This window comes from Lepidochelys olivacea, assembly GCF_965140295.1.
Source record: "Lepidochelys olivacea isolate rLepOli2 genome assembly, chromosome: 1".
NCBI lineage: Eukaryota > Metazoa > Chordata > Testudines > Cheloniidae > Lepidochelys > Lepidochelys olivacea.
In genome coordinates, this window is record NC_140411.1 from 310,838,427 (window position 1) to 310,850,773 (window position 12,347).

The window sequence follows — 12,347 nt, forward strand, 5'->3', positions numbered from 1 at the left end:
TATACTATTGAGAATGAGAGAGATTCTCAGCTTCCAGAAGGAACCCAGCACTCATCCAGTCCTGCATGGGCCCATGGGAGTTAAGTGATTGACCTGCTTAGGCACTTTTGTTCTTTCCACTAGATGCCTATCTGCAGCTTTGGGTGCCTAAATATCTTTGTAAATCTGGCCCCGAAATACTGGGTGAAATCCTTGGTCCGTTGAAGTCAATGGCAAAACTTCCATTCATTTCAATAGGGTGATAATTCCACCCCTTGAACATAAGTAATGACATTTTGATGTATTAACCATAATTTATAATAATGTAACCATGTTTTATACAATTTTAGATGTTTTCATAACTCCCTCTGATCTGGCACAGTTGCATTTTTGGCAACTACGGTAGCTGGCATACAAGCAGAGGAATATGAAAGAGTCCCAGTACAATTTTTAATAGACTGTAAAATAGTTTTTGTAATGTGTCCAATACCTCTATAAAATGTGTTAGCATCAAGTGATCATTCAGAACATCTGTTTTACTGTTTGATAATATGTGCACATTATTCTCACCGAGGGGCAAATCCTAGTCAGTTAAATAGATAGAGAAATGGCCCATATCTGTCTTTCCATCTCTGTACCAATTCATCCAAACTATCAAATCTATCTATCCAATTACCCATTTGTTCAATCCATTTATCTATATTTATTTAAACTCTTTATCTAAGTATTTATATTGCACCCATCAATATGATATCAGGATGTTAGTTAATTTCAACTGTGATTTTTGCCTGATTTAGGACTGAATAAAGACTGGGGGAGTTGGCCTTGAGAAAATGGATTTTCAGAACCTAATGCAAAGCCCTAACATACATTTCTGCAGAAGTACTTTAAATTGTGTTCACTAAACAGTTACTAAGATGTCCGCAACAGAAATTTCAGTATGTGGTATCTGAGATACTGCCTGTGAAATTGCTTTTAAGTGTCTCAGGGTCATGTTGACCTTTAAAATCCTAAATCCTAACATCCTGTTTGGAGTAACTATGAAGATTAAATGATTTGAAAGCAGATCGTAAATATTTAAAAATATCTTCTGTTTTATTGGATGACCCTTGCAATTATCATGGACGGAAGATGACTAAGGGGGAGGCCAAAGACTAGATATCAAAAGACCTTAGAAAGACCAATTTGCACAACAGCCAGGCATACAATCATGAGTTTTGAAAGAAGGCTATAAAAGTCACCAACTCCAAATAGGGAAATGGCAAGGAAGAAGATGATGATGATCTTCTGTTATGTTGCAATGACTCTTGAACTGATATCAAAGAATATTAATGCATATCTTTGAGACACTATCAAATAAAAAACATTCTATCATTTTTTTATTATTACTGTACAACGATAGAGTAAAGTGGACAAAACACAGTGAGAGGTTTTTATCTCTCTCTAACAGTGAGTCACAGGTAGCAGGAACACAATGTTTAAGAAGGTAGAGGGATCTGTGGTTCTTTTGTCAGTATTACAAATTTATGGTTTCAAGAAAAAAATACGAGATGAATGTTTTTGTAGATAAAGCCATTTTATTATTAAGTTCAATAGCCATTTCATTGGTTACCTGCCATTTTATCTGTTATAATTTATGGACACAGGCAAATGTCTTGCAGCATGTACCTTGAGTTTTCCTGTTTTATCCATAAACACTCTTAGTAAACTTTGACTATGTTGTTTTCTTTCCAAAGGAGGAAGTTGAAGAGAAGGAGGCAGAGGTGGATGAAGAAATTGCAGTGATTCCTACCACTGATAGTACTGTAAACCAAATAAGGAAAAAAGAATTCCAGGTGACTACATCTAGCTATAGCCAAGAGAAAAAGGGGACAAAATTCAATGAAGCTAAAACAAACAGATACTTAACAAGAGAGGAAGGATCACATGGAAAGGATGATGTTTTCAAAGTAGTTTTTTACCCTACTTCCCGACCTGTTATTGAAACATCAAATGAAGAAGATGTTTCTTTGGAATCTCAAACTATTATTGGAATCCCCCTGCAAGTCACTGACTCCACCAAAGGTATTGATGAAGAATACATTTACATTTCTTCTGGCACTGAACCAACAAGCATATCTGCTACTGGTGGTAGTGAGGAAGATATTTCATTGTCAACTTTTAAGCCTTATCAAGATGTAGACAACTCTTGGGGTTCCATTCCTACCACCTCTGCTATGCAATTTGTCACGGAGGAAGCATCCCAGGAAGACATCCTTCATTCAGGAAGTCCAGAAATAAGCAAACACGATATTGATTCACAAGGCTATGTAAAAAATATTTCAGAAGATGTAGCACCCTCAGGTGCTGAAGAATCTGCAGAGAGTACTCCTGTTGATGGAAAGTTGTGGTTTCAAAATGCAACAGATTTGACACCTAGATCTGATGTTCCATCGGATAGTGAGCTATTATTTCAGACTAGTTATACTGATGCTTATGTTGAGGAATCAAAGCCAGCTACAGTGCCCTATTCCAGTGGTCCAGTGATATCACAAGATACTTCAGATGCGGATATAGAATTGCTACATTATTCTAATTTTGCTTTCTCCCCTACTGAATTATCACCTCATTCTATCTCTTCAAGCTCTGGAGAATATGGCTCTGCTTCTGTTGCCAGTGAGGTACTCTCTCAGACAACTCAACCAGTATATAATGGTGAGATACCTCTTCAACCTTCCTACAGTAGTGAAGTGTTTCCTCTAGTCACCCCTTTGTTGTTTGACACTCAGATGCTCAACACTACCCCTGCTACATCAGGTAGTGATGTGACCTTGCATGCTACACCTGTATTTCCCAGTGTTGATGTGTCATTTGAACCCACCCTGTCTTCCTATGGTGATGTACCTTTGCTTACATTTTCCTCTGCTTCCTTCAGTAGTAAAATGTTTCACCATCTGTATACAGTTTCTCAAATGTTTCCACAAGTTACTCCAGCTGTTACAAGTGATAAGGTGTCCCTGCATGCTTCTTTGACATTGGCTGAGGGGGATACTTTAATACAGTCAAGCCTTGCTCAATATTCTGATGTGATGTCACATCAGACTACTCATGCTGCTTCAGAGACATTGATATTTGGTCATAATAGAACTCACATGTTTACTCAAGTTGAACCATCCAGCAGTGATTTAAATATGCATGCACTGTCTACAATGTCTGAACTTACTTATGCTTTGTCTAGTAATGTGGGCTCCCTCCAAACTTTTACTGTTTCTTATGACTCTGCAGAATATGTGCATGATTCTGTTGGCGTATTTCATCAGGGTCCCTTATTTAGCAGCTATAACAATGTACTGGTGCATAAGCCTTCTTCTGTAATACCACAAGCTGATACCTTGCTGCTGCCTACACACACTCTATCTAGTGATATGGATTGGTCTGAACCGTACTCTGGTAGGGAGTCCCTTTTGCCCGATACAGATGCTCTGGCCATACTTAAAGTTTCTTCATCTGATTCTGTAGGTGAATTTACATATGCAACATATGAGTTTAGTGATCTTAATCAGACACTTCACAAAAGTGATATAATATATGGAGATGAGAAAGAACTGCAAATTTCTTCTTTCAGTGAAGTGGCTTCCCATGCTGAAAGTACAGTGATGCCTGAACTTCCTACATATGTTTCTAACAATGATGTAATTAAGCAGACTACGTCTTTGCAAGAAACCCCACTTCCTGTTTCTAGCACAAAGGGAATCCTTCCAGTCTCTCTTGCTTTTCCCTCTACTAAGATTTTTGATTATGATATTAGTAAACTTTCAGAAAATTACTTTTCCGTTCAGCCTTTGCATGTTACATCTCCAGCCTTTGATGACACTTTGCTTAAACCTATGCTTAGTGCTGTCTCAGATCAAGCTGTCTCTGTCCCTGCTTCTAGCAAAATGTTGTCTCCTTCAACACAGCAGTACTTTTATGAGACCTCAGCTACATTAAATAATGAAGCATTACAACAAACCTCCTTTCAATCTTCTGATGATGGCACTCTGCTTAAAACAGCTGCAACTGTGCCTACTGATCCAATATTGGTTGAACGCTCCAGCGTTTATAAAGATAGTTCTACATTTGACCAAATATTCTATCAGATGGCACCAGATTCTGCTACAAATAAAACAATGTTGCATTCTACATCTGCACCTTCAGTTGTTGACATGTTTCCCCACACCTCTAGTAAGCCCACAACATCATTTCAAGGTTTAACTGGCTCTTATGGAAGTGAGGAATATGTTTTATCCAGTTTGGTTAACAATGAAGATAATCACCAGGTTGCTCCTTCATTGTACAGTAGTGATGTTTCATTCCAGTCAACCCGTTTAGAAAATACAAATGCCTTTCCCCCCAAGGCAGTGAACAGAGTGGCTACTCCTGCCTTAACAATTGACATATTACCAAATATTCCCACTCTTCTAAACAGCCATATTTCTTCAAGTGTTTCTCAAAGAAATGAGGTTCCCATTTTTTTCTCAAGTTCTACTAGTGCCGATGTTTCTGTTCATGTGCCTGCAGTTGTTTCTGATTCTCATGTATCTGCTCATCATGCCCTTCCTTTACCAAATGTGTATATTTCTGTTATGGCTGCTTCTCCCAGTGGTGAGGGCCTTAGAACCCTAACCAGGTTGCTGGTTCCCTCTCAGACACCCTCTGGGTTGTTCCCCAGTGCCAATTCTGATACTAATTTGTGGCCTCCTGTAATTGATGATGATTATGATGAGTATGATGATGGTTTACCTGTAAGTAATTGTATCACATGCACTTCCCATAGAGAAACTCAGGAAAAGGTAGTAGATGAACAGAATACACAGGTAAACAATATAAAGGATCAGAGTAACCTAATTATCAGTTCACATTCTGAGAAATCTGAAGAAGAAGAAAAGAAAATTACAACTGCTGCATCAGACAGTCAGATAAGTCATGGTATGGACAGACGTAATTATCCATCAATACCAACATTGGCAGCACTGATACCTAAGAAGCACAACGATCCAACTATATGGGAAAACCGTATTCAGACTCTTAGTATCCCATTGCAAAACACACCAGAGTCTAAATCTTGGGCTGTTTTTACAAGTGATGAAGAAAGTGGCTCTGGTCAAGGTACCTCAGATAGCCTTAATGATAATGAGACTTCAACAGATTTCAGTTTTCCTGACCTTAATGAGAGAGACACTGAGGGGGCAATTGAAGCAGGTAACTCAGATTTAACTCCTGGATCATCACAGTCATCAGCACCATCTGTAACTAGTGGTCACTCACCAGTATTCAACATTTCTGAGGCAGGTTAGTTGTGGATCAATTTAATGCATAACATGTGTAGCTGTGACATTCTTCTGCCACTGAAAATGAAAAAATATCTTAACACAAATATATATGAGACTAGTGAGATTTGCTACAGATATTTCAGTGATGGAAGAACTTAATGGGGCAGACAGTTGGATTAAGGAAATGCTGTGGAACAGGGAACGTAAGCATTGAAACAGTTCTGCTGTAAATGCAACTTCTGATTACACGCAACTGAAATATCCTGTAGTATTGAGGTCCAAATGCTGCCCTTGGGTATGTTTGTACAGTCAATGGGAATTATGCACAGAGGGCACAAAAGTGTGACTTTTTGCTCTTTAAAGGTTAAGTGGGACTTAGGCCATTTGCACAGGGGTAAGCTCACTGCAAGATTCTAAAGTTCTGTATGAAAGAGTCCTAAAAGTATGTGTTTATTATGGCAATGCTTTTTATTTTGTATTCTTCAAGATGAACTGAGCAAGGTAAAAGATGTTTCAACCTAGTTCTGACTGGTTTTAGCTTGTAAAAAAATTGTTTTTATTTTTAAAGCTTCTCATATTTTTAAATTTCAGTAACTTACAGAAATTTCCTCCTAGACTTGCTCATTCTAAAATCACTAAGGGCTAGATTCTGCTGTGCTTGCCTTGCTCTTTGTTCAGTTTTACTGAAGCCAATTAGCTATTTGTGGAGTAACATTCTCAGCATAAGTATGGGTGGCAGAATTGGACCATACATTTATAAGATCTTGATAAAATGTAAAGCAAAGGCTTTAAAAAGTTCTGTTGTGAAAAACTTGAAGTGATCAAACAATTAACTTGCATTGCCTCTTTGTCACATTTGTTGAAATCTAAGTGTAAAATCAGAACCATCAATATCTGTACTTATTTGAAATATTCAAGGTTAATTGGATAATGTAGGAAAGATGTTAAATATTGAACTTCCATCACATATTTATAATCTCTGTAGAGGGCAGTGTCATCCAACTAATGGTATCTATAAAGTATGCAAAAATCTTAGGTCCGATCTTGCAAATATACAACCAGATACATTTGTTAATAACTTTGTGCAAAAAAGCAGTCCCAGGCAGTCTGCATATCTCAGGATGTTGTAGCATGGATAATCATGAGCCCATTTGGTCAACAGGAGTTTTACCTGAGCAAGCAATCGAGTCAGTAAATGGGTTAATTGTTTTGATGTTTCCTAAGGGAAATTATATAAAACACACATGAAATAAATGTGTTTCCTTTAAAGGTCTGCAAAAAAGAAAAGGAGAATAATTTCTAAGCACATTTTATACCAGCTAATGACATGAAGGTTATCATAAATTATTTATAGTTTTCTGTAATTAAACTTAAAATTCCTCACTTTCAATTAACAATGAAGAGCTTTGATTCTTGACAGTACTCCAAAAGGATGGTATAACATGGCTTAACTAATAATGCATATTTACAATTTAGTTTCCAGTCATCACTCTCATTAAAGAACTTGCCTATGCATTAGTTTCTTCCAACAAATTATTCCCTATATTGTCTTTTAATAAAACAGCAATTAAATTGGAGCATTTCTCATATGAGCTCTCCTGCTAATCAGAAATAGCTACCTAGTTACATCTTAATTTCAATTTAAAAACAATAACAACAAAAGAACCTTATGATATATGAACATTTGTATTAAATTTAAATGTCAAGTATTACAGTGCAATCCTCAGTAGCTACATAAGTCAAATGTTTTGTTGAGAGTTTGTGTGAGTTTAAAAATATTAACTCATATTTTGTTTAATAGTAAATCTTATTATTATTATTATTATTTATTATTAATTAGTAGTAGTGATAGTATGAGATGCATTTATAAGATCTGCATCACTGAAAAATTGCTTTATCAATTAGCAATCATCTTGTCAAGCTTTCCAATAGAACCATTTATTTGAGGGGAATTTCAAGATGTCATTCATATTTTAAAATTGCTATAACAGGTTTACTATGAATTTTTAACTGGATTGTAACATCGAAGTGAAAAGGATGATGCAGGATTTACGGCTAACTGCCTCACAGATATGAAGGCATGTCCAAAATTAAGGAGGAACTAGCTTTTGGTGAAAAAGAAAATTACACAGGACCTGACCCAAAGCCCAGTAAATCCAGTGCGAGTTTTCCCATTGAGTTCTGTGGTCATTAAATCAGGCTCACAGGGCTTGATCCTATACCATTGAAATCAATAGGAGTTATGCCACTTACTGCATTGGGAAAATAGTGATGGTGAACATTAAGAGGCCTTTCTGATTCTCCTGTTAATGACAGCAGAGAATTGTTCATCTGTCTCACACCATACATAAATTGTAATTATTACTGCTAATGAGTGTTGCTCTTGTAGAAGAGAATGACTGATGTTTTTGTTTGAAATGTTTTTTTGAAAATCTCCCTGTACGGAGTTAGTTTGAATTTATATGCTGCCCAGGCCCAAGTAGAAGATTTTACAAAATTCATTGTTATGCGGGGCTTAAGTGTGATATTTTAGATTCTGACCCTTAATTACCTCTATTAGCAAATGTGGTTGCTCTTGCTGCTAAACATGACAATGCATAAGCACAGGAAGAATTGAGCTTTGAGAAACTAATATGTGTCGGTATTTTAGAATAGCACCAGTTACACTGAATGTAAAAATAAATGTCTTAATTATGAGAAATAGTTGATTAATTTAAACGTAGTTACAGAGCCCAAATCCTGGCCTGGCTGGAAAAGAGGCAAATGGAACTGTAAGGTTTGGCCACTCTTCATGACCGTAGGGCTGTATTCTGAAACAGTATCCAAATGAGAGTTTTCTGCTTACCACCTATGTGCCCACCAAACTTGTACCACCTGTAGCCCTGTGCCAGGGGCGGCCCTGATATCCCAGTTGGAGAGAGAGGAGCAGCTTCTACCCTGGTTGCCAATTACCCATGGAATGGAGATTCAATGGGCTGCCTGGAGCAAAATGCCCTCCCAAAAAGGAGCTGAAGATGTAACCTAGGAAGATGAGAGGGTCCCAATGATGATAGGAACATTCTCCTGTGGAAATCAGGGGAAGGATGACATGTAGACAGGTCCCCTGCAATCCCATATATCCACAAGTAATGCTTATTTTTGGTTAGGGTTTCTGCTGTGCACCCCGCAGTAGCTTCGCAAAAACTCTGCATACACAATTTGAGAAGAGGACAGGACCTTATGAACAATGGTACCCTATACATCAGCAGCTGACCATCCCGTCGGACCCTTGTGCACCAAGCTAAACTTTGCCTCAGAATCAGCCAGCTCAGCACAGACACAGTTATAATATGAAATTTACTTCCATTTTACCATGAACCAGAATTTGGCTCCTTGTGAAATCAGTGATCAAATAATAATATAGTTTATTTTCATAAGATTTGATTTCATAATAATCTATTCAAACTACTGTGTAAAGAGCTAGCTACTTATTTATATTGACATTTATCTTAGCTCACTTCAAATTACACTGTCTCTAAAGTTCTTTTGCCCACTTTCTTTGGTTTGGGTGGGAGGGGATAGGAATGGGCCAAAATCTGCCACATACTTTGAAGGCTAAGTACAAGAAACCTGAGCTGCTTAAATGAGCACCATACAGTATAAATGTTTTCTTTTAATGGTGCACTGAGGAAGCATCTCTCTATTATAAAATACCACATGGACACTTCTGTGTCTGTATTAGTAGATTCAAATGTGAACTGTAAATTTGTAGTTTAGCTGTGCCTCATGGGCATAATGCACAGCTAAAATATAAATTATATGAGGAACTCAATAATATTAATATGACCCTTCTAGTGGATTTAGTAGGATTTAGCATTTGGAATGACTGAGATGGTGGCAAAGAACTACTTTATAGGGCTGAAGGGATGCATTCTTTTCACTCCCCTAATTTAAATCACTAAAGTATGGTGCATTTTTAAGCTGCCTTGTAATTAAAAATATATGATCATGTTCTACCCTGGGAGTACCTCCAGAGTCGAATAAGTGCACTTTGCTCAGCGGCCACATCCTGATCACTCATGCATATACATAGTTCCAGTTAAAATCTTGAGTGCATCCCATATCTTATTCACCAGAAATTTGGGCCCTGATTTTTAGAAACAGCCTCCAATACTGTGAGTGCAATTCTGCGCCTGCAGTTGTGACCACAACTGATAGCATTTGCATATTTACAGGAAATGATTTACAGAAAGTGAGTTATTTAGATGTTTAAATGCTATAAACAAAAAATAGGAACAAAATTGTGCCATGCAAAATTGGGAACTAAGTTGAGGTCTTTATAAAAAAGAGGCCCCTGAGTTCAAGAAACTGATAGTAACCTGCTAATTGCCTTACCATTGACATATTTTAATCACTTTGCTAATGCGGATAGCTTTCAGAGGACAATTCATTCAATGTTTGGCCTTTGCAGATTCCATTTGTTATTCTGTAGGGTTGGGGTCAAAATGGAGATTACATTCTACAGAAAAAATTGAGATTTCAAAATTTTGTTTTATCTGAAACTAAATGAAAAAACCAACATTTTGAACCTTTTTTGTTAAATGAAATTTCAAAAGAACTACATGTTGTCTCAACTGAAGTGATTCATTTAGTAGATGTTTGTGAAATTCATGTATTATTTGTACTTTATATTTTCTAAATGGGTGCTGTTTTTGTAGTTTTATTGTATAGATTCTACCAGTCTTGATTTCAGTGGGACTACTCAAGAAGTAAGGATGAGAAAATATGACTTATAATGATAGATTCAAGGAGCTCAATCTATTCAGCTTAACAAACTTGATTATTGTCTCTAAGTATGTACATGGGGAACAAATGTTGAATAATGGGTGCTTCAATTTAGGAGCGAAAGATATAAAAATTAGAAAGGCCAAGGCACAAAAAGAGGTGAAACTAGCCAGAGACATAAAGGGTAACTAGAAAACATTCTACAAATACATTAGAGCAAAAGTTCTAGAAAACATGACCTAAGAAGGAAGATTGAAAAAATTGGGTTTGTTTCGTCTGGAGACAAAAAGATTGAGAAAGGACATGATAAAAGTTTCCAAGTACAGAAAGGTTGTTACAAGGAGGAGGGAGGTAAATTGTTCTCATTAACCTCTGAGGATAGGTAAGAAGCAATGGGCTGAAATTGCAGCAAGAGCAGTTTAGGTTGGACATTAGGAAAAACTTCCTAACTGTCAGGGTGGTTAAGCACTGAATTAAATGGCCTAGGGAGGTTGTGGAATCTCCATCATTGGAGATTTTAAAGAGCAAGTTAGACAAACACCTCTCAGGGATGGTCTAGATAATACTTAGTCCTGCCATGAGTAAAGGGAACTGGACTAGATGACCTCTCGAGGTCCTTTCTAGTCCTATGATTCTAGGATTCTATAATACAATCCAATGGCTGGAAGACGAAGCTCGACAAATTTAGACTAAAAATAGGATGTAAATTTTTAATGCTGAGAGAATTAAGCTTTGGAACAGTTTACCAAGGATTGTGGTGGATTCTCCATGACTGACAATTTTTAAATTGAAATTGGATGGTTTTCTAAAAAGTACGCTCTAAGAATTATTTGGGGGAAGTTCAATGGCCTGTGTTATACAGAGAGTCGGAGTAGGTGATCACAATGGCTCTTTGTGGCCTTTAAATCTATTGAAATTTTGAAATGTTTCAATTTTGATCTTTTTAATTTTTTCAATCTATTTTTAAAATAAAATAAAAAAATGTAAACAAAAAGATGTTTTGAAATGAAAAATCAGAATGTTCTGTTCCAACGATGTTGACATATTTTCCCCCAAGTTGAAACAAAATTCTGTCAAAATCATAAAGCGTTTTGCAAAAAGTTACAGATTTGATGAAACACCATTTTTCAGTGGAAAACTGTTTCATAGACAAATTTCCAAGCAGCTCTAGTATTGTGCATTTCAGAAAGTAGCTCCTGACATCCTTACTAGGACAAAAATCCCATTAACCCTCCATCTAAGGGCAGTTTTGTTCAAGTAGAACTGTAGAATTACTCCCTTAGGCCCAAAACCTGCAATTGACTCCACACAGGCAGATTCCTGCCCCCATTGACTTGGGGTTCTGCATGGGCACAGGGGTCTGCCCATGCACTGCTCTTTGAAATATTGGGGCTTTAATTCCAACAACTGTGAAATACCTTTTCATTTGCAGTGATGATAATGTAAAGGTCATAGACGTTGATATGCGTGAACGACGTTCTCTAGAAAAACTGTCATTTGGGACAAAACCCACAATCCTAACTATTGTGAGACATCCCATTGACTTCAAGTTTAACGGTCAACCTGAGAAAGGGTTGCAGGGCCAATCCCTTTAGTATGTTCTTTTATTTTAATAAAATACTAAAAATATATTTTGAAATCCTAATGCACTCCTGGGCCTGAGCATTTCAGGCATCTGGCTAATAGAAACTTGTCAGATCCATAACATACAATTATATATACAATAATTTGATTCTCTGTAAAAAGCCAAGTAAGGAGTGAAATTTGGCTCAATTGAATTGACTTCAGTGGAAGCAGGATTTCTCTCATGAATCGCTAGACCAAATTTACAGAACTGACAAAATATTAAAATATTGCAATTTCAGTTGCAATTTAGCAGTCATGTAGCTATTTGCTATGTTAAGAACATTGTCCATTTATATTTATTGATCAAAAGAACAATATTTTGCATTACATGAGTAAAAATATAATATGAAAGCTATCTTTAAACACTTCAATATTATATACTCAGATCCCTTGAAGCACTGAGTGTCGGCTAATTGAAATTTAAAATGAAACATTTTCTTCTTGAAATTATATTTTAACAACAATCTGCATTTTTACAAAGAAGTTCTACCCTGCTGGGATGCTGTGTTGCATAAACTCTGATACTTTGCTATACTTTCTGTCTGCTTATTTTCTTTAAACTGGTTTGCAAATATGTATGTTTTCTGCTACACAGTAAAAATTAGAACGGTAAGTGACATTACCTAAGGCTCTTATAAACACATTCAGTTATGCTGTGCTTTTTGTTGACATTTAAATATGGATTAT

General features: G+C 36.6%; 1 protein-coding gene across 4 annotated transcripts in view; it reads left to right on the forward strand.

Moving 5' to 3' along the window:
- Nucleotides 1-12,347, forward strand: part of PTPRZ1 (protein tyrosine phosphatase receptor type Z1) — a 192,235-nt gene that overhangs the window by 141,089 nt on the left and 38,799 nt on the right. For 2 of the 4 annotated variants that reach the window (XM_084642258.1, XM_084642257.1), the window contains exon 12: nt 1,716-5,289. In XM_084642258.1, coding sequence (XP_084498384.1) covers nt 1,716-5,289 — 3,574 coding nt within the window. The remainder of the gene's footprint in view (nt 1-1,715; nt 5,290-12,347) is intronic. The other 2 variants (XM_084642260.1, XM_084642259.1) reach the window with 1 other exon arrangement.